Below are 27,956 nucleotides of genomic sequence, written 5' to 3' on the forward strand. Positions count from 1 at the left end.
TCAGAAACTTTTTTTCCCTTAGTATTTAATAGGTAAATAAACAAAATTAGTAGCTGAGAAAAAAGGCTGAAATGACTTCTTTTTTCAGTTTACCTGTTTGCCTTCTAAGGAAACTAACTTGCCATCCTGCATATCCAGATACAGTTAAAGACGAGATCAGTGTACTAAAAAGTAGATACAACAAAATTGACCAAAAATGACGTAGAGAATCCAAGGTAGCTTGGCCACTGCCTGTCTACAAAAGCATCTGAACGATAATTTCGACAAGAGAACACAAGATATAAGAAAGCATAACATACCAGACCAGAAACCATTCTCTGTAATTCATCCAAATCACAACCAATTTGAGACAGATCACCACGCACATCATTAACCTGTTGCAAAACAGGATTTGACCTGATTATGACAGCTATACTGCATAGTTATAGTATAAGCAGGAAAGTACAAATTTAAGGATTATGACAGTGGATCAGAGAAAACAAACCCCAAACATAAATAAAGACAAAGAGGTGTTAGAATAGATTTGCACCTCATTCCTTAGTAGTTTTGACATCTCCATTTGATCATCCAATTTCCCATCGACATTCTGAATTCTCTGCGTCAAATGTTTCTTTGTTGCCTGATCAAGAGGAGAAACAGAATAATGAAGAAGGCATCATGGAGATACCAGACATAGGTAGACACAAATAACCCCACATCACATAAAAACATCTTCATAAAGTGTCTGTTTGCGCAAATTCTTGATAGGAATCACAACAAAATTATGGTTCAAGAAAAAATCATACGGTTGTCTAATAGCAGACTTCTGACGCAGTTTCAATTCTGTGGAGAAAAGTAATCAGGTCCTAAACAACCAACTAACACTGACATGAAAATTTGATTTTCTTCCTCAAACTTTCCCCCTCTTCTTATGATTTGTGAAATTATGGCACTTTTTCTCTTTTTTTCATGAGAAAGAAATTATGGCACACTTGTATCGTGTCTTAAAAAACTCTTTAATTTTTTAATTTTTGATAAAAAGGTGCTATTCAAAAGAAAATGTAAAGAACCAATAGTGGTAGAGAACCCCAAATTATTTAATACTGGAAGTTTGGAATGCAACAGATCCAAATGGAGCAAAGTGGATAATTAGGATTCATATGGCTAACCCCAATTAACTTGGGACCAAGGTGTAGTAGTTGTTGTTGATCATAAATTGGTAAACTCAAAGCTAATATTTGCTTTAACAGTTAAAGTAAATAACAGGAGGCTAAAATGGGTAAAAGAATAGGAAAGTGCAGCATAGCAGAAAGACTTTTTCAGACAATCGCTCTTCAAGCTAGTTATAATACCAAACTGGGGACCTTTTGAGGTTTTATACTTTTTTTGTAATGAGAGACCACAGTTACCACGATTAGCTAATCCTCTAGCATATCATGAATTTCATCCCACTGTTCTGGAAATAATACAAAAAATTTTGGTAGATCAAGTGTGGCAATACAAATTATTGTCCTTATATTTCACAACCCGGTAGCAACTTTCATGTCTAAAATCTAAATCCAATTCAACTGTAATTAATGCGACTTCGATAATTTTTTTACTAGCTGCTATCTTAATTCTTAAGTCTTTAGCTGACCCCAACTTGTTCGGGACCGAGGCGTAGTTGTTCTTGTTGCTATCTTAAGTCTTTAAAATTCTCTTTTACTTGAGAATAAATTTTAATCAAGGATTTTCAATGTTGACATCTAATCGAAAGAAGTCTTACCCTGGCGAATTATGTTTTAGGTTAGGTAATGAATAACTCATTTTTATTTCATAAACTGAACTGGACTACAATTAGGTACATATTGATAAAGCAATTGAGTTGCTCTAGGGAGGTTTGGGTTTTATTAACAGTATAAAAATACATGTAAAGATCTACGCTCTTACGAGACCCAACAAGAAACATATATCAAACCCAAATACCCAACTCTTTCTCAGGCTGTTTAAATAACTGCTTTCTTTTTATAAAATAATATTACTAGGGGGGAGGGGGAGGGGATAATCAGAATTGAACCCACACATCGTGTTGAGACTCTCACTGGTACCACCACAGTACCACACTACAAATCTTGGTAGTAATGTACACTCAGAGAATACAAACACATTCACCTGACATGGGAAATATTTCTGGCCTATTACCAAGAGGGCTGGGGAGGTTGGGGCAAATTCATTAATAGCACACTATTGTTGACACAAGCTGCAACCAATCATCAAGCTTCACATGTTTAACAGAAACACCGCAATTATATATGCAAAAAATTGCATAATACTAGTGTGCTAGTTAGGCACATGGGAGTGCCAAGATCGCAGAGAAGGAATTAAGAGCAGAGGTAGTTTGCAAGAGATGATACTTACAGCAAGCGCCTCAGAAACATGCTCCAAGTGCTTTGTCAAATTTGAAACGGCATTTGTCATATTCTTTTTGGTAACATACATAAGGTCAGAGAATGATAAACCCTGCAAGAATTACACGAAAAGTTGAAAATATGTTTTCGTTTTTTAAATACTAGGGATATCGATCATTGTTAACCGTAACAAGTATGCAATGGTCATCTAAAGCTAGAGGCAGAAAAGCTTGGCCTTTGGTTGAGGGCTTGTTTCTTCCCCCCATTTTGACCCCTAATATTCTGTAGAAGGGCCGGTACCTAAGCTGAGGACCAACTTCAAGCTGACAAGCCACCTAGACACACATGAGCATGTTACTCTCACTCATCCGTTTTATTTTACTTTTTTTTTTTGAGAAAGTCCTTCTCGCTCATGCATTTTAATTTCATCTGTCATGCTACACATACCTCTAGTACACCTTAGTATAATGAATCACCCAGACTTCCTTCGAGTAATCTCCACACTAATAGAAGCAGTAACAAGAGAGAGGGTATTACTTAAATAGAGAATCTAAGAAACAATTTATTTTACCTTCCACCACATATATCCATAACCCAACGCCCCTACTGCAGCAGTTGGCATGATAAGAGATGTCAAGTTACCTGAGACACAGAAGGCGACAAAGGGTGTAAGGACACATTGGCTGATAGAAAACAACTTCTACATAATCAAAGGAAAGATAAAGCAAAACATAGCATGAAACTCTTCAGTCAAGAATGGTGGAAGATACCAGAAGAATTTCCATTAAGAACAGTAATTGATCGTGCAGAAGCCAATTGTCGAACCTCCATTGCCAGCCTACGAACCTACAAAGAGAAAGCAATAAACATAAGTTGCATTGTAACATAGAGATATTTCATAATTTAATTTATTATGTGTTGGTTGATACACAACAGAATCAGGGGTTGATAATTCTGTTCTCCTGTCTAATAATAATAATAATAAAGGGGCATGTGATGCAAAGTATGTCTGTGAAAGACAACAAACTCAATTAGAGAGGTGGATTGGATGACGGACTAGCTCTCATTTTCTTTATTTTTCCTTTTTTTTAAAAAAAAAAAAAGAAATCAGAGAAATCTGCAATTCCAAATTTGAAACTAAGTAGATAATAAGCCTGCTCCTCAATCCTTCTCCACTTAAATTAATACCAGACTTGGTTCAAGTGTTCAACCGGCAAGATCCAAACTTGTGACCCGCGTCGTACCACCTTTGCCATTGAATGAAATCCCGGGGGCATGGCCAAGCTCATTTTTTCTAAACCTCTTACACACCATCTCAAACAATAGTATTTTTCACGTGATTTTGCTTTCTAAGTCATAAATCCATGTCTAATTTAATCCCATAAATTTAGTCCACATTGATTTTAATAAGTCGTATTGTTTTTTCGGTGCATTCCCATTTGTGTGATGATGGGAAATGTTAAACCCTAACCATCCAATTATTATTTTTATTATCGAGAATTCTTTGATGGCCAGTGATGCACGAACACGTTGGATAATGGGCCCGCCCTTTAACCCTTCTCGACTTAAATATCAGCTTTTGTCTGCAGCAAGATTCGAGTCTATGACTTGTGCCTAACCCACATAACATGTATTGCACTCTTACCACTAGACCAAAGCCCTAAGGGCCCCTATGCCATCTAGGCATTTAAACTGTGAAATTACTCATATATATGCCTCTCGCAACACCCACATTTAATCTGTGAATGCCAATGGACAAATTCTTTTTGGGGGAGTAAATCCAAAAATAGAAATTAAGGGACATATTAACACAATAAATTGGAAAAAGGAACACATCGGGCCTAAGCAACAATCTGTAGACCCCACTGGCATCCACCAAAAATGAAGAAAAAGCAAAAAGAGAGTGAGAGAAGGAAAGGAAAACTCTTGAGTCAATTTGATATAGCTTAATAAACTAAACTCATACAACACTGACACCATTACATCCATCGTTTAACCACTGAATCCATGATCTATACATACCTAAATGCCCTAGAGTTATAAGATGAGAACTTTATTGAGCATTCCAACGTATTTCATGTCCTTGTTAAACGCTCCAACCACTATTAAAGTTGGAAAAATTTCAGAGGGATTTTCTATGGGATTTTTCAAGCAGGGAAAGGAAAATTCATTTGGTCAATTGGAAGATCGTCACAACACCAAAGTCAATTGGAAGATCGTCACAACACCAGAGATCTAAGGGTGTTTTAACAAGGCATTACTTGGAAGTGGTTATGAAGATTTTCAGTAGAGGAGAATGCTCTTTGGAGAGAGGTGATTGCGGAGAAATATGGGGTTCTGGAAGGGGAGTGGAGGACTAAAAATATTACACTTCCCTATGAGCGCGGTTTATGGAGGAATACTTTAGAGGGGTTGTAAGAGTTTTTTTTTGATAAAGTAAGAGATTGTATTAATAAGGCATCCAAAAGATGCAAATTACAAAAGATGACAAAAGTGTACAAGACACTGAATTAGCTCATGTATAATGTTTAAACTAAGATCAGGGAGCTAACAAAATCCAAAATATTGTCCACACTATTAACAGGAGTATGGAAGTTCCCACTAAACAGGCTAACAAAACAGATAGCTTTTAAAGAGTGTAATGGAGTTGGGATTCCATCAAAACATCTGTGGTTCCTTTCATTCCATAAACACCAAAAAATTGCAGCGGGGATCATTCTCCAAATCCTCTTGATGGCTTTATCAACTCTCCAAAAAATCCATATGCATCTTTGATGTGCAAAGGCATCACCCATGCCAAGCCAAAAATAGAGTAGAAGAAATTCCAGATGTCATCTGCTATTGGGCAATGAAGAAACAAATGGTTGACACTCTCTGAATTTTGCTAGCATAGATAGCATCTGTTAGCTAGTACAATACCTCTTCTTCTTAGGTTATCTTGTGTTAAGCAAGCTTCTCTGAGAGCTAACCATGTGAAGCAAGATACTTTGAGTGGTTGTCTAGTCCTCCAGACATGTTTCCAAGGCCAATCCTCAAGCATCCCATTCTGTGAACATAGGAGGTTATAGCTGGCCTTGACTGTGTACTTTCCTCCTGTTGGGTTGCCCCAGATGAGTCTGTCAGGTTGATGCTCTTCAATTTTGCATTCTTCCAATGTGGATAATAGTATAAGCAGATCATTAATTTCCCAGTCTTGGAGGTTTCTTCTGAATAGAGGATTCCAAGTGTTCCCCTCCCTGTTGTGAGCAACCAACGAATTCTGACGACTAGCTATCTGATACAACTCAGGATATGATTATCTCAGTGTTGTGTTACCAATCCATCTGTCCTCCCAGAATTTTACATGAGAATCATTGCCAACTCTGTATGTTATTTCCTGGGGAAAATCAGTATGAAGAGACCTGATATGTTTCCATAGTCCCACCCCATGTGGGGCATTGTTTTCTTTGGTGCACCACTGGTGTTGAGCTCCATGCTTTGCCGTATCAATAAGCTGGTTCAGGCTGCCCATACCTCCATAGCCACTTCATTAACATGCTTTTGTTATGGAGTCCATGAACATAGGAGGTTATAGCTGGTCTTGACTGTGTACTTTCCTCCTGTTGAGTTGCCCCAGATAAGTCTGTCAGGTTGATGCTCTTCAATTTTGCATTCTTCCAATGTGGATAATAGTAGAAGCAGATCATTAATTTCCCAGTCTTGGAGGTTTCTTCTGAATAGAGTATTCCAAGTGTTCCCCTCCCTGTTGTGAGCAACCAACGAATTCTGATGACTAGCTATCTGATACAACCCAGGATATGATTATCTCAGTGTTGTGTTACCAATCCATCTGTCCTCCCAGAATTTTACATGAGAGCCATTGCCAACTCTGTATGTTATTTCCCGGAGAAAATCAGTATGAAGAGACATGATATGTTTCCATAGTCCCACCCCATGTGGGGCATTGTTTTCTTTGGTGCACCACTGGTGTAGAGCTCCATGCTTTGACGTAATGACCTCCTTCCAATAAGCTGGTTCAGGCTGCCCATAACCTCCATAGCCACTTTATTAACATGCTTTTGTTATGGAGCTTTAGGTTCTTGAGTCCTATTCCCCCATCAGATTTAGGCTGAATAACTTTGGCCCATTTCACCAAAGGGAATTTGTGAGTTGTGTTGTTGCCCTCCCATAGAAACCTCCTTCTCAATCTGTCTAGCTGTTTCAGAACTAAGCTTGGCATAGGGTATAAGGACATATATTAAGTAGGGACGCTGTCAAGAACACTGCTAATTAAAGTGAGTCTGCCACCCATTGAGAGATACTGCATTTGCCAAGTTGCGAGTCTCTTTTCCACTTTTTCTACAACATCACTCCATACCCCGATTGATTTGTATTTAGCATCCAAAGGTAAACCTAGGTATGTAGTGGGGGAGAGATCCTATTTTACAACACAAGATCTCTGCCAATTCTTCTAGATTGGAGACTTCATTGACCAGGTATATGGTGCTTTTAAGCATGTTGATGTGTAATCCAGAAATGGCTTCAAAGATGAGCAAAGTGAGATTGAGATAAGATACTTGGAGTCTCTCTGCTCCACAAAAGATCAGTGTGTTATCTGCATATAGCAAATGGGAAACAGTGACTGAATTAGCTAGATTTCTGCCCACTTGAAACCCCTGTACCAATTCATCTCCTTGGCTTTGACCAGCATTTGTGTAAGGCCCTCCATGGCCAGTAAAAAGAGGAATGGAGAAAGAGGAACTCCTTGCCTGAGGCCCTTTTGTGGGGAGAAAAAACCTACCGGACTCCTATTCACCAGCATAGAATACTTCATTGAAGAAATGTTGAAATAAATCCACCTAATCCATCTGTCACCAAATCCCATCATCTTCAACATGTTGATAAGGTATGACCAGTTTAATTGATCAAAAGCCATCTCAATATCAAGTTTGCACAGTAAGCCAGTTTCCCCATTTTTGATTCTCCAATCCAAAACTTCATTTGCAATCAAGGATGCATCTGTGATTTGCCTATTTTTGATGAAGGCACTTTGTTGACCAGAGACCATCCCAATAACTCTTTTCATTCTTTCGGGAAGGATCTTCGCCACCAATTTATAGACACTGTCTATTAGACTAATTGGTCCGAAATCCTTAAACTCAATTGCACCTTTCTTCTTTGGGATGAGTGCTAGGAATGAAGCATTACAAGATCTAACCATATGATCATGTTGGTGGTAATGGTTAAGGGCTGCCATGAAGTCTGACTTGAGAACCTCCCAGCATTTTTGGAAAAATGCCATGGTGTAACCATTAGGGCCTGGTGCTTTGTATGGGGCACAGGAATTTAAGGCTGCAAGGACCTCTGGTTCCTCAAAAGGAGATTCCAGGTCCTCTCTATCATTTGAGCTGAGTGTGTGTAACCCTGTAAATTCTACTGAAGGTCTCCATGTTTCCTTCTCTGATAGTAGCTCAGAATTTCCTCCTTGATCAATCCTTTATCTTCAATTATCTCTTTTCCCACTTTGAGTCCATCAATACAGTTACCCCTTCTTCTTGAGTTTTCCATTTTTTGAAAGTACTTTGTGTTCCTGTCTCCTTCCTTCAGCCATAGACACCTGGACTTTTGCCTCCCGGAGGTTTCCTCAGCAATTGCCAACTGTTCAAGTTCCAATTTCAAGTTGAATGATTTCATCTTTTCCTCTGGTGTTTGAACTCTATGTTCTGCTATTTGCTCTAGTAATTGCAATTAGCAAGAGCTTTGTTCCTTTTGGTTTCCATGTTACCGAAGACTTCTTTGTTCCATCTAGTAAGATCCTTCTTTAAGCTCCTTAGTTTCTGGATAAGGATGAAATCTTGGTTGCCAGTTAATAAGATTGCCACCATTCCTTCATCTTGTCCAGAAACCCCTCTGATTTGAGCCACATATTCTCAAATTTGAAATAAGGTGTAGTTTCCCAATCTCCACTCTCCAAAAGGATTGGCTTATTGTAACACCCCGGAAAATTTCGAAGTTCTTAAGTGTAAAGCCCGGTGAAATTTGCAAAGAAAATAATGTTTCATGGTGTCGGACTAGGCTTACGTGTTTGAGGATGCACCGAAAAGTAAAAAAAACTTTTTGGCAGAAAAGTGCATTTCTGCGGTCCATTATGCGACCGCAGAATCACTCTGCGGACCGCATAATGGCCGCAGAGTGAGGCAGTTAATTGGGCCAATTGGAAGCAATTATGCGGTCGACTATGCGACCGCATAACTGTTATGCGGTGCATTATGCGACCGCTTAACAGTTATGCAGACCACATAGTGACCGCATACACAGACAGTTCTTTTGGCTATTTTGTAACCAACTATGCGACCCATATGCGGTCCGCATATCGGTTATGCGATCGCATACCTTGTTCCGGAGCTCCATTTTTGGGTTTTTAAAACCCGACCCTATTTATTAAATACACCCTTTGGGACATTTTTGAGCTATAATCTGATATTTTAGAGCGAGAGAGAGTACCCTAGAGTGAGAAGGTGTTCTTCAATTATTGTTCTTCAATTCTTGCTCAAGTTTTGGAAGATTAAGAAGGGAAGCTCACTAGGTCTACATCCTAGAGGTAAGATCTACACCCTAAACCCTAATTTCGAATTTTGTGTAGAAATGGATAATAAGCAAGATAATTTCTGGGCAAGAGGATTGGTTATTTTACATGCATGTATTATCCAAGGATGTAGGAAGATTGTTGAGCTAAAAAAAATGGTAAAGCTTGGGTTGTGGGATGATGGAATCCTCCATAAAAAGGGCCTTTAAACCTTAATGCACACCTAGTGTTTGATAAAATGCTCAAATGAGCTAGAACCATAATCATCTTCCTAATTGTGGTTCAATTTGTTATATTTCTAAAATAGATTGAAGTTGCTAAGAATTCCGGAACGTTTTAGAGTTTAAGGAAGCTTAATTGAGGTATGTTGGCTAAACTCTTCTTTAAGAATTGGAATTCTCATTATCCTTGTAAGTTCCGAGATGTTGATTATAAATCGAGTATTCCGATAAGTTTTGTTATGAAGATATATGTTCAATTCGTATTTCAAATGCTCTTATCATATTGCATTATAAATTGAGGATGAGTCCCAAACTATGGATTACGTATCCACATGTTATAATTTCTAGTCGTGATTTATGTGAAAGTTATTATGCCAAGTTGTGTAGAGATTGCGATTTTGATATACCTCCACCCGCATACATTGGGGTGAAGCGGCATGACCGCTTTGTGTGGGGATTATGGTATAGAGATTGTGATTGTGACACACCTCCATCCGCATATATATTGGGGTGAGGCGGCATGACCGCTTTGTGTAGGGATTATGATATTGTAGGACTGCACTTCCACCCGCTTACATTGGGGTGAGGCGGTACGACCGCTTTGTGTATGGTTTTGGTATTGTTGGGGCACCACCACCCGCATACATTGGGGTGAGGCGGCATAGCCGCTTTGTGTTGGTATTGGTATTGTTGATGCATTTCCACCCGCATACATTGGGGTGAGGCGGCATAGCCGCTTTGTGTAGGTTCTTGGTACTGTGGTTATACATCCACCCGCATATATTGAGGTGAGGCGGCAGGGCCGCTTGATTAGAGTTGTGGTATTGTACGTACACCTCCACCTGCATACATCGGGTGAGGCGGCGGGGCCGCTTTGTGTGAAGACGGTTATAGAGGATCTCATCTTAAATCCTATAAATGTTGTAGATAGCTTTTAATAAGCTTGCTATGGTTGAGACGGTTATCTATATTATTCTATTGCCGCACTCGTTCATTATAATTATCTTGTATTTCTAAATTCTTAAATTGGTGTTTAGTTTTCATACTAGTACTATTCGACGGTACTAACGTCCCTTTTGCCTAGGGCGTTGCATCTTTAAATGGATGCAGGTGGTTCCACAGCAGGAGATATTGATCAGTGATAGCAGTACACCTTCTTCTCAGCTGACTTGGTAAGCCCCACTTCATCCCGGGTCATGTATCTTTTGTTCTTTATGTATTATGGTTGAGGTATAGACGGGGCCTTGTTGCCGGCATTATCATTGTACTCCTCTTTATCTATAAAGGCTCCGTAGACATAGTGTGGGTTGTGTATTGGTACTGGGAAAGACAAACTATGCTATGTTGTGGTTGTATTACTTGTCCATTTGAGACTTTAAAAAAGGTGAAACTTATGGTAAGAAATTGGAAATTGCAGACACGACCACTTTATTGTTTAATTAAGGAAAACATATATTCTCTTTATTCATGAATGAGTTTGGGTAGAAGAAATCTAACAGGCTTGCTCGGTCGGGTTCACTCGGTTGAGCGCCGGTCGCGCTCCGCGGTTTTGGGGCGTGACACTTATGATCTGAAATTACTCTGGGCATAGCAATTTGGTACACATTCTTGAACATTTCATTCCATTCAGTTGAGAATAGAAATCTATCAATCCTTGATGCTTGTAGAGAAGCCTCACCTCTTGACCATGTGTATAAAGCTCCCTGAAGTGGTGGAATCAATCAGACCTAACTCCTGGATTGTGTCTGAGACGCCCAACATAGCCCTGGATCTTCTTACGCAATTTAATCTCACTTTCAAATCTGCAGACATTAAAATCTCCACCAATTACCCAATTGTCAGATCACAACCGCCTGATTGCTGCAAGTTCGTGCCAAAGAACAGTTCTTTCAGGGTTGGTGTGAGGACCGTACACCCTGTGAATACCCAATTGAGATCTTCTAATAAACTTTTGAATCTGCAGGAGATTGAAAAGTTCCCCACTTCAGAGTCTACACAATTCCAATTCTTTTTATCCCACATAATTAGTATCCCTTTTTTGCTACCATATGCCTTCAGTTCAGCCCATGCCACCCATCTATTCCCCCATATTTGACTAATCAAGGAATTGCTCCAATCCTCTATTTTTGTTTCTTGTAAGCATAGAATATCTATCCCCCACTTGTGTACAAGGGATTTTAAAGTACTCCTTTTATTCTTCCTGTTAAGACCCTGTACATTCCAACTTAGGATTTTGATCTTCATTTAGGATGGATCTTTTGAGAACGGCCCCTTTCTGCCCTCTTGTAAACCACAAGCCAATTTCTTAAGCTCTGAACCCCCTTTAGACTTCCTTTTTTTTTACTCCACTTCTATATTTGCCCGTTGTTGCAATTAGATCTTCCTTTTCTCCTCCATTCTATGCTGCCCTCTTGTAGACCCCAAGCCAATTTGTTAAGCCCCGAACCCCCTTTAGGCTTCCCTTTTTTTGATTCCACTTCTGTATTTGCCCGTTGTTGCAATTGGATCTTCCTTTTCTCCTCCATTCTAAGGATTAGCCCCATAATGTCTGATTCGAAGCCTGTAGCATGTACTCCGAATGCTTTGCAAGCTTTCAGCAGTGCCATTTTCGTCCATCTTGAGGTTTCCACCACTGTAGGTGTGTCCACCATTTGCATGCATGATTTAGATGAATCATCGGTGTCATACCATGGCAAAGGGAGGAAATTGTTGAAAGACTTGGAAGAAAATTTTGATTCCAAGCCGCTGACAATTGGGGATACTGTTTGCATGAGCAATTCTGACAAATTAGGGCTGATTCTTCCTGCTTCATCATCAGCATTAGATTGGGAGTGGAGAGTTTTGTCAGAGGCGATGTGGTTAAGCGCTTGTATTTCCTCTGAGAGTGGGTCGAATTGATTCGTCAGTTGCACTGTTGAAGATTTGTGAAGACAAGGATCGTATGCGTAGCCGACTGCTCTCCAATAAGTAGCTGGCTTGGGCCTTGAGTATTTTTATTCTTGGACAGTTTTGGGCTTTTTGCATAATAACTAATATTCAGGCCCAACTTTTGCTTCCCTTTTTTCTCCCTTCCTTTTATTTGGCTTGTGTTGGGCCGGTTTTCCCCATCTGTAGATGGATGCTCCAGATTTTTTGAATTAAAGCTTGTCCCCTTCACGTGGGCCCTCATTGACTGACTAGTGGATGCAACGTCACAGGCAACTACAGAGATCGACTTTTTTGCAAAAGATGTTGTACCCAACTCTGATTTTTAATGGTGGGTTTTGGGTGTGACTGAGTTTCTTGAAGAAATGAAATTTTAAAGCTCCAATCCCCAACTTCGATGAACATAGTCGCCGGTGGCTTCTTGCCGGAGTTTCTGATACAGATTTCGAGCCCAATAGAAGTGTGTTCTATTTTTTGTGTCTTCGTCTATTCCGACAAATCCACCACACTGTTCTCCTATGTTTTTAAAGGTGTCTGATGTCCAAGCATGCAGAGGGATCCCAAAGACTTTGACCCAGAAGTTTTCCAGTCTGCTTCCTTCCGAGATTGTGCCCGATGTTGGTGACCACCAATCTAGAGAAAGGCGTCTGCAGTTCCAGAACCATTCACCTGCTTTAATCCTTATCGCTTCTTGTCTTGAAGGTAGTTTGAAAAGAAATTTGTTATGCTCCATGGGAGTGACTTTGAGACAGGTTATAGTTCTCCATCTAGTTATGAACCACTTTTGGATGGTCTCACGATTTGGGCTGAAGTTGAAAGGATTATTAAAGATTCCAACTAAGCTTCTGGCTAATGGATGATTGATCTCGACTGATGATGGAGTCGAAGTGATCGTGGGGAGATCTGGCCAGCTCTCAATTCTGGCTGATACATAGTAAGACTTGTCCTGTGGTGGTGGTTGTATAGGAATGGTTCTTCTGTGTTTCCCAACAAAACATAGGATTTTTTCTGCTATCTCCACCCATCCGCTGTTGTATTCTGCTTCCGGGACAATCATCGATTTTTCCTATCTCCCTGCCAGACTTCTATTCTTAAGTATCTGCCATATAAATTGTAATTTTGATATACCCTGTAAAGATATTGTTCTTGTTTCCTCCCCCATCTTCTGTATAGATCTCCTCTCCCCCTTGATGTTTGTTTCATAGCATCGCAAACCCATATGAGATTGTATTCGTCAATGCTCCTGCCACGCTCTGTAAAAGAAAACAATTTAATCTGGACATCTCCGATGTTAACAAGCTCAAAAGATTTATCCCCTTAAATAAAGAAAACTTTTTCCCCATATTTATGGGGCACATTTCCCAAGTCAGAGCAAATTTCTTTAAAAAGCCTATATAAGGAGCCCGCTTAGTAGTTAACAACAATTCAGCATGAGGTTTTTGCCTAACCCACACATTGGGCTTATTAAGAGTTTATTGGGAATGTTTCACTTAATCACTTAGGGTGGGTGACGTGTCCTCGATTATGATTCCTTAAGCCTTGAGTTAACACTCGTACGATGAACTTTTTTTATGGGTTCATACGACGAAATTTTTATGGTAAGATTTATTTCAAAGACTTAAGTTAGCAAAAGTGCTTAAATAGATGTTAAATGATTTGAAATCAAGTTAAGTGAGTATAATGGCCAAAAAGATGGAGGAACGTATTAGACGCCAAGTGTAGAAAACAGCTAAGTTTCGCTCCAATAAACGACCACCACGCGATCTGAATTTGGTCAAGTGTAGAAAAACAACTCAGCTATGCTTCAACACGTGACCGCGACGCAATCACCTGTAGATATAAATTTCAAATTTCGAGAAAGGCTCCTATTTTAGGTTTTGAGCATTAGGTCTTCTGCCACATAGCAAGTACGAAGTTGCGCAAACTCTCACACTCAAAGGTGAGTAATTCTTAGATAAATACATAGATTTACAACATCTAATCATGCTCCTAACATTAAATCACTTGGCAAATCCCTAGATTTCAAGAAACATCTTCAAGAACTCAAGAGATGGAAAACCTAGGGTTTTATGGGAACTTCCCTCAAGGTAAATTCTACTACTCCCTAGCATTAAAGTTAGAATCGTTTGACCATATTAAAACTATATAACACAAGAATTGATGGAGTTGGAGGTGAAAATTAACTTTAAGCCCTAGATAGCTAAATGAGACTTTGATGGAGGAATTGGGTTGAATGGATAGTTTGGGTAATGGTTTTAACCCCTAGATTGTAGATTTAGAAGAGTTGACTAAGCGAAGTTGCCGAGAGAAAACTTGGACAATTGTTTCGAGGTAAGTAAAGTTTACATTCCCTAAGTCAAGGGCCTAATAAGAAAATGTTTAATAAAAAACTTTATTTGATAAAAAGGTGACGGATTGTTCCCAAGTGTAAATGCTTTAACTTTTTGTTTGAAAACCCTTGATTGATTAAATGCTATGAAGTTATCATTAGTTCATGATATAGATTTTCTTTTCTTATAACTCAGCTAGCTCAGAATTTCAGAAGTAATTGAATCTCTTGTTTGATTTGATTGTTGTTGTGCCATTGCTTGCATTTATTCATATTCAACACAGATTAGATATATGTGATCACGCGCGTTTTGGGAGAAGTAGCCAACCTCCCCAAGTGTGAGAGCCATAGTTGTCAGGGCTAGCTGTCCCACAATTGCAGGTGCTTCACGTCTTCAGATTTATGTGTTTGGGGGAAGTGGTCAACCTCCCCAAGTGTAAAAGCCACCAGGGCTGAGGAATGGGCCAGTCATCCTCACACGTGAGGTGTATTTGTAAAATACAATCTTCGACATGTGGCCAATATAATAGTCGACACGTGACAAGTAATGCTTAGCCAGCTCCAAGTCAGACAGGACTGCTTTAGTGAATCGAACCGGAAGTACAATAGAGAGAGCGCATCCTGAATTATATATACCGAGATTAGACAACAGGGAATGACCCTCCAAAAAGTCTCTCGTATCCGAATAATGCAATCACCAAGTTCCGAAATATCTGAGATTTGGCATTAATTCCTTGGCAGCTACGAATCTTCCAGGCGTACGGTAGGAGCTTGATAGATAATGCTCAAAACCAACGAGCGTGATTCTGGGAACGGTTACCAGGAATTTGTACTATAAATACTCCTCACTTTATTTCACTTGGATTCATTAAGATTCGGATAGAAGAAACTCTAGATAATTTACTAACCTGTTGAGCTTATAAACATTGTTCACTAATCTTGCTCATCAATTCCTTTCCGTCAAGAATCATGGAATAAGAATCTCATCTACTTCATTCTTTCTTTACTGCTTTTACACTGCTTTCTTTTATAGTAATTTGTCTCATTTGTTTATTTTTTATTAACTACAGTCAATCTAATTGGATTGTGTCAGTTTATTGCGGCCTAATTTCTGTAAATTTAATTGATTAATCTAATAATCAATTTTTTAGGTTAAACAGCAGGTGCCATTATTTATTCAGATTTGTGTGTTTGGGAGAAGTAGTCAACCTCCCTGAGTGTAAAAGTCGCAAGGGCCAGGGATTGGCACAGCCATCCACACACTCACAGACGCCATTGTTTGTTAGAAAAAAAATTCAAAATAAGAAACTTAGCTATATTAAATTATTAGAACTTAATTTAAATTTCATGTAACAGTTCAACTTTCAGATTACATGTTACAGATCAGCTTTCAGATTTCATGTTACAGTTCAGCTTTCAGATTTCATGTTACAGTTTAGCTTTCAGATTTCATGTTACCGTTCAGCTTTCAGATTTCAGTATTAACGTATTAAATTGCTTAAGTTATATTTATTGCATCCAATTATAACTGTTTAGTCTAGAAAAGTCTTGTGCTCCGCTTTGGGGGTGGTAAACAAGACTTACTAGGTTGTGATCACCCAAAAGGTCATCTTATGTTTTAGAACTCGAATTTGCGCTCTTAAGCCTTTAAAATCTCATTTTTACCCTCCTCGATTTGCGTGCGTAGTCCGGGCAAGTTTCCGGAAAGCTTTTATGTTGAAAACTAATGAAAATAAGAATTTTTGCCTTAAAAGTTGATTTTAGTTGACTTCGGTCAACATTTTTGGTAAACGGGCCCGGATCCGTGCTTTGACGGTCCCGGTAGGTCCGTATCGAATTATGGGACATGGGCGTATGCCCGGAATCGAATTTGGAGGTCCCTAGCTTGAGTTATGAATTTTTTATGAAAATTAAAAGTTTGAAAATTATTTATTTTTAAGAATTGATTGATATTTGACATTGTTAGTATCGGGTCCGTATTTTGGTTCCGGAGCCCGATACAGGTTCATTATGATATTTAAGACATGTCTGTGAAATTTGGTGAGAAATGGAGTTGATTTGACGTGATTCGGACGTCCAGTTGAGAAATTAGAAGTTTTAAAATGTTCTTGAGAATTTCATTTGATTGGGTGCTAAATTTAGAGTTCTAGGTGTTATTTTGGCTATTTGATCGCGCGAGCAAGTTCGTATGATGTTTTTGGACTTGTGTGTATGTTTGGTTTGGAACCCCGAGGGCTCGGGTGAGTTTCGGATAGGCCCCGGGATGTTTTGGACTTGGGAAAAATCTGGCTTTCTACAGATTCTGGTGTTTGTCATATCCTTCTTCGCGTTCGCGACAGTCCTCTCGCGAACGCGAAGAGTAATCTGATGAGGCTGAGACTTCTTCTTCGCGAACGCGAAGGCCTGGTCACTAACGCGAAGTGATGGGGGATTTACCCTTCGCGAACGCGACCGGCTCAACGCGAATGCGAAGCATGTGGGGACCTGGGGGGTTTTGGTCGTTCCTACAGCGCGAACGCGAGCCATTCCTCGCGAACGCGAAGGCCAGAGGGGAGTGATCATCGCGAACGCGAGCTGGGTCTCGCGAACGCGAAGGCTTGGCAGCCAGTACCCTTCGCGAACGCGACAGTGCTCTCGCGAACGCGATGAACACTATCGCCCAGCACTTAACAGAATCCAAAACGGGATTTTTGCCAAAAAACTCATTTTTCTCAAAAACCAAACGATGAGGGGCGATTTTTCAAAGAGTCATTCCTTCCCCAAATTGTTGGTAAGTGATTCTAAACCATTTTCTTTCAATTACCCATTACATTTCTTGAATTTTCAACCTAAAATCTAGAGTTTTTATGGTAGATTTAGGGGTTAGGGTAGAAAATAGGGATTTCGGGAATTTGGGGATTTAGACCTCAATTTGAGGTCGGATTCCAAAACTAATTACATATTCGGGATCGGAGGTGAATGGGTAAAAAGATTTTGGTCCGAACCTCGGGTTTTGACCAAGCGGGCTCGGGGTCGATTTTTCGACTTTTTGGAGGAGAAATTGGGAAATTTAATTTATGCAATATAATTGATTCCTTTAGCAATATTTGATATTATTGAGTCATTTTTTAATAGAAACGGGTGGTTTCGAGGTGAATTCCAAAGGAAAAGCTGTGATTGAGAATTAAGTGGCCTTCGGAGCGAGGTAAGTGTTGTGTCTAACCCTGACTTGAAGGAATTAGGAACCTTAGATTACTTGCTAAGTGAAATCTATGTGAGCGGCGTATATGTGAGGTGAGGAGTACTTATGCGCCGCCAAATTTACCTGTTTTTCCATGTTTCTCTGTTTTTCTTATATTGTTTTTTCCTATGTTAATTGCTACGTGTTATGCTAGTATTGTTCAATTTATCGTCCTTATCATGTTTACGGATTTTTTTGTGATAATTGAGTTTTTATTTCAAAGTTGAGATTGACATTATGGAACCAAATATTGAAGTAAGGTTTGTACTTGTTATTCTGTCTCCCTGTTGTTGTTGTTTATGCATTGCATTATGGTAAGGGAGAGTGTTAATGCACGAACGGTGATGTCGTGCCATATCGTGAGTGTTAATGCACGAAGGGTGATGTCGTGCCATATTGTGAGTGTTGATGCACGAAGGGTGATGGCGTGCCATGATATGAGAGTAAAAGCACGAAGGGTGATGCCGTGCCGTTTTTATTAATTTTATGGTGAGATTGAGAGTAAAAGCACGAAGGGTGATGCCGTGCATTTTTCTTTACTGTATTCACTATTCCTGTTGATTCATGGTATATTGACTGCTCCGGTGATCATTCTGTTGTAGTTCTTTATCTTGTATTCCCCTCAGTATGTCTCCCCTCCCGACATTTCCTGTTTAGTTCTTCATTCCTGTTATTTGCGTATACACCGTTAAATTGTACAGGTTGATTGTAGGTGCCTTGCCTTAGCCTCGTCACTACTTCGTCGAGGTTAGGCTCGACACTTACCAGTACATGGGGTCGGTTGTACTGATGCTGCACTCTGCACTTTCTGTGCAGATTTTGATACCTGCTCAGGTTGATCGAGATTTGCTATTGGTCCGCTGTCCGAAGACTCAAGGTAGATCTGTCGGCGTTCACAGACCTTGAAGTCCCCGTCTATCTTTTTATGTCCTGCTGTTTTCTTTCATTCAGACAGTTGTATTTCTTTCAGACTATTACTTGTAGTAAATTCTAGAATGCTCGTGAATTGTGACTCCAGATCCGGGTGGTAGTAATTAATACAGTTTTATGATATTCCGCACTTATTATATTTCATTTTAGTTAATTATTGTTATTTACTGAATGGAAATAAGGAATTGGTTTAATGATTCTCTAACATTGGCTTGTCTGGCAACTGAAATGTTAGGCGTCATCACGGTCCCGTCGGTGGAAAATTTCGGGTCGTGACATAGGTACCCTCGGAGATACTTAGCCCGTTAAGGCATGCCACGTCGTGTACCAGACATTAAGTGTGCAGGCGATGAAGCTCGTGGTTAGAGGCAAGTTTTCTAGATTCAATTCACAAGCTCCGTTGATTTATTCCAGTGATAACAGATTTCTTCGCAAGGTTTTATTAATATTACACTTTTATATTATTTCCTATGGAAACCCCCAGATCATGTATAATAAGTCCTTAAAGGCTCATGACTTTATTCAGTGGGTTATGGTTCACAGTTTAGCCACGTTAGACTCATGTACTTTTTGTTTGGCAGCTTACCAGCCTCGACTCTTGATCTAGTGTCACGTTAGACTCATGTACTTTATTATTATATAATTGATTTAATTCAATTTCGGCTATTTCAATTTTATTTCTCTTAACGATATTAATGATGTTCAATTCCGTGTAAAAAGTACATTTAGCACAAACTAGTTAAGGGTTCACTCGACGGGTAGCTTATGTCAGGTGGCCATCACATCCCACCCGAATTTTGGAGTGCGACATGATGAGAGTAAAGTAAGCTTTCGGGGATGCACGTAGGGGTGGGCATAATTTGGGCAAATCTGAAATCCAAACCGAAATCCGAATTTTTTGAATTTTTGGTTTGGATTTTCGGATTACGAATTGGTTTTGGGTTTAATTTTTAAAATTTTTGAATTTCGAATTGGATATTGAATTTGGTACTTCGGATTTTTGGATATCCAAAAGGCAGAAATACCCTAATAGACACCCGTACTTGTTCCTATTTGACATCCTGGTTCCTTTACTCTATAAAGTTTTAAGTGCACACTTGAACTTGATCAAATATATTATTTTAATCCCCTCTGACCGTTGACCCAACTTATGTGGCATTGACTAAATTGAGCTGGACAATATGCGTGTAATGCACGCGAATGAAGAGAGTAAGCACTGGTAATTTTGATTTAAAAGATTAAAATAAGGAGAAAAAATAAAAAGGAGAGGCAGAAAATAAATTAAAAAGAGAGAAAAATAAAAAAAGGCTGAAGAGTCCTTCCTCCTCCCTCGTTAGGGTCGTTCGTTCCCCATCCCTCATTTCTCTTCTTCTTCCCCTCCATTCTTCTCTTCCTCCTCTTCTTTCTCCCTCCATTCTTCAAGTAGGGTTCAAATAAAACCTATGAAAATTCAATTGATTTTCTGTTTTAGCTACTTATAAGTGTGGGATTTGACTTCAATTGATTGCAGTGGGCTTTGTAAATACAGATTCCAACTTTCTTCGAATTGGGTAAAGATTCTTGATGAGTCTCGTTTAATTTTGTTGTAATTTTCAAGTTTGAATTGGAACTCTCTATGGGATAGTGACTGAAAAAGGGTACCATCGTGGTCTTATTGGTAATATTCTTTGAATATATATTCAAGTTTTCTTCAAATTGAGTAAAGATATTTGATGGGTCTTGTTTATTTATCTGTAATTTTGAAGTAAATATGTATTGGAACTCTCCATCAATGGTGTGACCGAAGAAGGGTGCTTTTCGTGAAGGAAAAATAAAGTAGATGAAGGGGTAAAACATGAAAAGAAATTATATAATTTTTTAAATAATATGAAAAAAGTAAATTATTATTTTATCACGGAAAATCTGACGGGGACACTGATGTGTCATCCACGTCAAGCAAGTGAGCAACACACAGTTGTGGAGGTGTTTAGAATATCACGTTTGAACAAGTTCAGGTGTCCACTTGAAACTATGGAGTAAGGGGCCAGGATGTCAAATGAGAAGAAATACAAGTGTCTATTAGGCTATTATGCCTATCCAAAAATCCGAAATTTTTATACTTTATATTTTGTCCATTATCCATATGCCAATAGTAATAAGTTCAATACCCTACCCATTATATATTATCTCATATATTCAATATTAATTACTAAATTACTGTCAGAATACTTTTTATTTGGACATGGTTTTACTATTGTTACTTCTTATCGGCCGTATTAATGTCTCTGTTGTATTTTTATTTATAATAATTTCATTACTTGAATACTTTATTGGATGATTGCGGCAAGAATGAGGAACTTTTCAAGCAATTTAACAAGAGTAATGCATTCGGATATTCATTTTTGTAAAAAATAGAAACATCTCAACTTATACGCTCAAAGCCGTAAATCCATAATATCCAAACCGATTAATCCAAAACCGAACTTAAAAAATCCTATACAATCCGAACTTATTTGGATTGTCATTTCTTCAATTCGAAAACCGAAAATCCAAACCGAAATTCTCATATCCAATCCGAACTGCCCGAACGCCCACCCCTAGATGCAGACGGTGTGAAAGTAACATTTTAAGTATCAATGTTCCTAACATGCACAGGATTTCATGCCAAGAGAAAATGTCAATTCAAAGCATACAGAGGATTCAAGATAGAGAAACACATTAGGGTTTGAGATTTAGGAGAAACGTAGAAGATTGGGAGATTGTTGAGTTCCAAAGTTTGATAGTTGCTCCACAAGCATAATATTTCATGGATTAGCCATGATGTTCAGAGATTTGAGGGGGAAGGGCCAATGATGTGGTGTATTTTTTCTAAAAAGTCCTATTATGGTTTATTATTGGATAGAGCAGAGGTAGCCTTTCCTTATCTCACGGTTTAGATACCTCGAGTGCCGAGAAAGCTGTGTTTCTTTACATGGTTAGCTATAAACGAGGTGAGTCTAACGGCTGAGAATTTCAGGAAGAGGAGAGTTACATGTATCAGTTGCAGCTTCATGTACAAGCGCTCAGATGAAGAAGTAGATTACCTTCTTTTACATTGTCATATTGCATCTTGCCTATGGTGTGAAGTGTTGGGTTGGGTTGGGTTGGACTTCAGCGGTGATGCCACGAACGGTTAAAGAAGTAATGTTCGGTTGGACATTCAACATTCAGGAGGAGGAGGAGACGCAAGGCTTGGGATGTCGCTCCAATTGCACTCATGTGGACCATTTAGAGAGAGTAAAATAGAAGACCTTTTGATGTGATAGAGAAGGACTTTTACATTCAAGGAGTAGCCTCTTTTCCCTTATTATGTTTTGGTGCACCAGATTCCTTTAAGCACAGAAGATTGGGTGCCTTTTGTAGATAACCATCTTTTTTGTGAGGTTTCTCTATATTTGGGTATGCTTCTTGTATACGGGTATTTATGCCCTTCATTAATGAAATCTTATTACCTATTTCAAAAAAAAATAAAAAATAACCATATTATGAAATACCAGTACTTCATCAATGTTAACTCTAGAAGGTAGTGCAAAAAATAATGTTGTTACTGCATCCAAGGGTGTGGCCTAGTGGTCAATGAAGAACGTTGAGAGCAATAAAGTCTTGGGTTCAAGGCCCAACGGAGACAAAAACACTAGGTGATTTCTTCACATTTGTTCAAGTTTTGGTGGATGGGGTTACCCGGTACCTGTGGTAGGAGATAGGATGTACCCACTGGAATTAGCCAAGATGCGTGCAAGCTGGCCCGAACACACGGTTATAAAAAGAATGATTTTGTTATTCTATGAAAAGGAAATTTAAAAGGCCAAATACATAGACAGCCCCTTAAACGTGTCCTTATTTTTCATGTAGACACCTAACCTAAGCATATGACCTATTGAACACTTTAACTATGCTTAAATTGTACCTATTAGATACAGAGTTGTGAAAAGAGGCTGCTTCCTCGCTTAAAGCGAGAAGCGAAGCGAGGCGACCCACTCACCGCTTCTGCTATCTGAAGCGTAGCAGGTATGAAAAAGCGGTCGCTTCCCACTAAAAAGCGAGAAGCGACGATGCGAAGAGAGGCGACTGAAGCGAGCGCTTCTCTGTTTTAAAGGGCTGCCTAATTAAAATAGATGTTCTTTTATTAAAGGCCAAATACCTATACGGCCCCTTAAACTTGGCTCCAATTTCCATTTAGACACTTTAACTATGTCAAATACCTATTGAACACTCCAACTTAATTCAAGTGTACCTATTAAACACTTCATGTGACGTGGCATAATGTGTGATTTTCACTCAAAGTTGGGCGCGTGAATAAGAAATATAACATTTGTTTTTTTTTCAAACATTTTTTTTATTCTTTGTCTTTCTCCTTCATTGTCTCTATCACTAATATCCCTCCAGATTTTCCTTTTCCTAATTTCTTCTCTGGATCTACTTACGGATTCATCCCAGAACATTGATTAACTTGTTATTTCACTTCAAATTCGATAAACTTACATGCCAAAGAAGAAGTGTAAACCTAAAAATGATTTATCAAGAGAGACCGAAAAAAACCTTGAAATCCAGAAAAGAATAAAAATCCAGCAATTTCGGATAGATACCACGAGAGAAACCCAACAATTTTAGAAATTAACAGAGAGAAATCCATCAAGAAAAATCCAGCAATTTCAGACAATAACCAAGCAAAATCGACTAGCTTAATTTGCAAAGAGAATCCAACAAGAAAAGCACAGCAATGTCAAATATCAGCAAAGCAAACCCAACAACACAAAGTAGCAATTTCAGACATCAACCAAGCAAATTCGATTTTGCTGAGAGAAATCCAGCAATTTCAGAGATTAAACATGAAAAACTAACTTTATTTTGTAGCTACATACATGGAGATTAACCCAACGATTTCGCCGGCATCGACTTTTCCGTTAGATGTTAGAATTTAACGCCAAGTAGCGAAGTTACAAACATGACAAATTTTCAACCAAGAAACAATAATATGTTTTTTGTTTGGACATAGCTAAAGAGAGGGATCGATAGATAAGAGGAGGAAAGACATGAATGGAGCTACAAAGAAGAGATAGCTTTAGAAAGAGGGGGGGGGAGGTGGAGATAAAACTAAAAGGGGTGAAAATAGATTTTTTGGAATATTTAACCTTAAAAAAAGAAAATCGAAAGTCAAAATGGCACATGTCACTTTTTCATTCGATCTATTGCCACATCATCCGAAAGTGAACAGTACGCACTTAATTATTTACACAGGGTAAAGAAGATGTGTTTAATAGGTACACTTGAAATTAAATTTGAGTGTTCAATAGGTACTAGCCATAGTTAAAGTATCAAAATGGAAATTGGAGCCAAGTTTAAGAGGCCGTATAAGTATTTGGCCTTTATTAAAACATATCGACCAGCACCCCAGCAGCAACAGAGAAAGAAAGAGGCGACTAGAGTTCCAAGTTTTCTACACTTTTTCAACTTTAAGATCATCAAGTTTGGTCCAGGTATGTGATTTCCTCCTCCTCCTCTTCTTCTTCAGCGTCCAAATAGCAGCGAAATGCTGGCGAATTTTTTTTTCCCTTCAGTTCTTCTTTCTCATTCTTCTCTTCTTCTTCTTCTTCTTCTTCTTCTTCATTTTCCACTGTTTCAGCGTCCAAATAGCAGCGAAATGCTAGCGAATTTTTTTTTTCCTTTCAGATCTTCTTTCTCATTCTTCTCTTCTTCTTCTTCATTTTCTTGCACTGTTTTTTCGTTTGAAATGCTGCCCATTTTTTACTGGAATGGTATACTGCCCTTCCTCTTATTTTTATATCCTTCATTCGTAGTTCTTATTGCCCTTCCCTTCAGTATTTATTTTAATTTTTTTTTTTTAAATTCTGCTTCATTTCAAAAAAGCGAGCGCTTCGCTTCTCGCTTCTAGCTTTAAGCGAAAATGGGGTTGTCGCTTTTCCTCGCTTCACGCTCTTCACAACACTGATTAGATACTTGAGGCACAAGCAGTTAAAATTTTCAAGCGCGTGAAGTTCAACTCGAGATGACGTGGCCGAAGAACCAATAAAAAAGACACACATCAGCAAAGAGAAGCAAAAACACGTAAGGAAAAAAAACTCTTCATCTCCTACTTCGAAACTGGTCGGACTTAATGGAAAGAAGTCCAGAAACGATGGAGCACATCTTTTTACTTCATTAGTTGCAAAATATATATATGTAAAATGAAGAGAAATTGAGAAACAAGAATAGGTCACCACCGGAAATTTTCTTAGTAAAAAACCCACCTTGTGAGGAAATGCAGAGCAGCAATATATCGTAGACCCACTTTGTTTGGAAATACAAATTGGCTGAAATGGCTTTTAAAACGGCGAAAAATGGCAGGTAAAATTTTATGCTATGCTCAGCGAACACCTTTCCTCTAGCGACCATAATACCCTTGCACTTCCCAGCGACAATTTGGAGTTCCGGGAAAGTTATGAAGAGCGCACATGCAGCATGGTAGTATTCCAGAGTTTTGAGATTGGATGTTGCTGTTAAAATTTTGAATTATTAAGCATTATCGGTTTACTTTTACTTGTCCACAATGGACTTTGCACTCCCCTTAAGAGATAATAAATGAATCGGTGTTGTCAAAGGCGAAAAGTGTTAAAAAGCGCTCCAGATCTATCGGGGCTTTAAGCGCAAAGCACAATTAAAGTGTGGGCTTTAATTAAAAAAGGCGCAACGAAGGAAAAAATAAAAACATATATGCAATATAAGACAAAATTAAGAATTTCATACATAATGATTTCCTTAACAATTGATATATTTTTTGCCAATTATAATTATTGTTTTGCACCGCTTTATTCAAGATAGAACTTATTGTTAATGAGGTGCACGCCTTAGTACCTTGCCTACACTGACGTGCAACATAAGTGACGTGAACGCATACCCTGAGCTTTTTTGAACTTAAGGGCTTAAGCGTGCCTCAAATGCCTTTGACAACACTGAAATGAATTATACATTTTACCATATTACCCATAATAATGACAGCATTTCAAGAAGTCTTGAGAAATGATTTAGGGAATGAGTAGCTAATAATAAGAGTAAAATAAGAGAAAAAATTATCTTTCTCTTGATTTGCTAAAATGGACAAGTAAAAGTGAAAATGTCTTTTTAGTATAGTGAATAAGTAAAAGTGAACAGAGGGAGTAATGTATATTTCCTTGCTAGTTAAACATTGATGCATTGCTTTTGTGATGGCCATTTATTCTAGATTGTTGCTAAAAGAAAATGGCAGAAACACCTTTGTGGAGTGACCGAAAGTAACTGAATGAGTGTTGTTCAAGAAGCAAAAAGAATGGTAGAATTATTGGTTTGAAAATGTGGCTAAAGAAATTGCATAAAAAACATGAATTTGGAGAAAGAATGGCAATAGAACCAAAACGGCCAAATTCCTTTTTAGGTGAAGTTTTATGTTTTCCGGCAAAAACTTTGTTGTAGCTTAATATATATAGTCATTCCACGCATTTAATTTTGAGTAAGAAGCACACACCTGCCATGTCAGCAGTTCGTGCCTAATTGGTACAGTTTGGGCATAGTTCAAGTGTCCATACGTCATATGCTTAGTTTAGGCGTCTAGATGAAAAATCAGGACTAGTTTAAGGGGCCGTCTATGTATACGGCCTATTTATAGGACTGGAAATGTTCACGGATAGATAAACAGGTAGATTTTGCATATAAAACCACATTGGCAGTAGATCAAAAAAATTCAATGACAAAACTGAACTTTCATATGTATACTTAAGCTACTTTTTACGATCAAGGTACCTGTGCAGCCATAACATCTGAATCTCCAGCATCTGTCTCCCCTGATTTTTCATAATTTTTTATCAAGTTCTGTCAAAAAGATTGGGAAAGAATCACTTAAAGCATTCAAATACTAAATGCGGAAAACATAAAAGAAACAGGAAATTGGTTTTAAAATTTGACAACTACATCCTTCTTGTTAGTTACAGGTCATACAAGGATCTAGCAAAAAAATATATTCAAATAAAATCATATCCAGCCAAAAACCCTTGTAAACAAGGTGAGTTGATCATGTATCATGTATATGTACAGAACATAGTTCCTAAGCATTATTTTTTTGATAGGTAGTTCTTAAGCATTCTTCTCCCTGTTACGTTGCAAATTTCAGCATTCATGCTAAGTTACTCTCCTGTGCTAGCAATTGAAGCATTATACTAAGTGACTACAATCTAGATTACCTGTTTCGAGCAACAAACATGCATAAACAATAGTAGTTTTTCCATTAACAGAATTCATGGAATACGAAGCTAAAACTAATTCAATCAGTGACAACGCAGTCATTAAGAATTATCTCATTCACTTCCAAATTTCAGCATCCACCGTATATAATTCAGTGCTCGCTGTAGAAGCATTATACACCTAGGAGATACTTATTACACCTAGAATACCTAATTCAACCTCAGTTAAGAGCATAACTAGAAAAAAGGTTTCTGTTAACAGAAATTCAAAAAATACTAACTTAGTCACAGATAAAACTAACTCAATTTTGGCGAAAAACACTAATAAAAAGGTGAACGCAAGTACCTGAAGCTCGCCTAATACATCAGATAATTTACCGTTTTGGAACAGCACAGTACCAGTATACCCTACACATAAGGAATATATACATACGATCAGATCAAACTAGCAAAAATCGCTAAAAAGAAGAAAATCGAAATTGAAATTTTACTTAGAACAAAGTAGCATGAAAAAGACTCAAAAGGGAATAGTTTGCATACCAGCACCGACAATGAAGATGATTCTGCCTAAGCCTATTCCGGTTTGTAACGCCATGGCCGGCGATGACAAAGTGATTAGCAAACCCTAGAACAAAATATTACTATGCGTCTCCGATGAGAATTTTCGGAGTTGAATTTACAGGTGGTAGTGGGAAGTGAGCTAATGTTTAGTCGTTGTTCTAATTTAGTGCTGTGAAACGACGTAGTGTTGGTACTTGATTGCGGTTAGCCCAAGATTTACCCTTTCGCCAATTGCATCGGTCCTCGTCGTGGAATTTAAGCCACGTCAACGACGTGGGCCGCGGCGCGGTTGCTGTTTTAGTTGAGTAGTTTGCCCCACTGATCAATGTACTCCATAGGTATCTTTTTATTAATTATTGAAAAAATTATATAGTTCTTAAAAATAATATTGATAAAATGTATTTCTTCTGTTTCAATTTATGTTAACTTATTTATTTTTTAGTTTATACCAAAAAAAATTACCTCTTTTCATATTTAGAAATAATTTACATTTATGCAATAATTTATAGCCACACAAAATATATGTGCCTCATTTTACACCACAAGTTCAAAAGTCTTCTCTATTTTCTTAAACTCCGTTCCCAGTCAAATAGGTTCACATAAACGGAGGG

At 38.4% G+C, this 27,956-nt stretch overlaps 1 protein-coding gene across 1 annotated transcript in view; it reads right to left on the minus strand.

The window, feature by feature from the left end:
* Positions 1-27,505, minus strand: part of LOC107759468 (uncharacterized) — a 31,529-nt gene extending 4,024 nt beyond the window's left edge. The window contains exons 1-9 of the mRNA XM_075246276.1: positions 27,325-27,505; positions 27,131-27,192; positions 26,348-26,416; positions 3,137-3,212; positions 2,938-3,008; positions 2,377-2,478; positions 530-619; positions 300-374; positions 94-126 (exon numbers count right to left, since the gene is read on the minus strand). Of these exons, the coding sequence (XP_075102377.1) occupies positions 94-126; positions 300-374; positions 530-619; positions 2,377-2,478; positions 2,938-3,008; positions 3,137-3,212; positions 26,348-26,416; positions 27,131-27,192; positions 27,325-27,379 (633 nt within the window). The 5' untranslated portion in view covers positions 27,380-27,505. The remainder of the gene's footprint in view (positions 1-93; positions 127-299; positions 375-529; positions 620-2,376; positions 2,479-2,937; positions 3,009-3,136; positions 3,213-26,347; positions 26,417-27,130; positions 27,193-27,324) is intronic.
* Between the last annotated feature and the right edge of the window lie 451 nt (positions 27,506-27,956).

Source organism: Nicotiana tabacum, chromosome 23, assembly GCF_000715075.1.
Source record: "Nicotiana tabacum cultivar K326 chromosome 23, ASM71507v2, whole genome shotgun sequence".
In the NCBI taxonomy this organism is placed as follows: Eukaryota; Viridiplantae; Streptophyta; class Magnoliopsida; order Solanales; family Solanaceae; genus Nicotiana; species Nicotiana tabacum.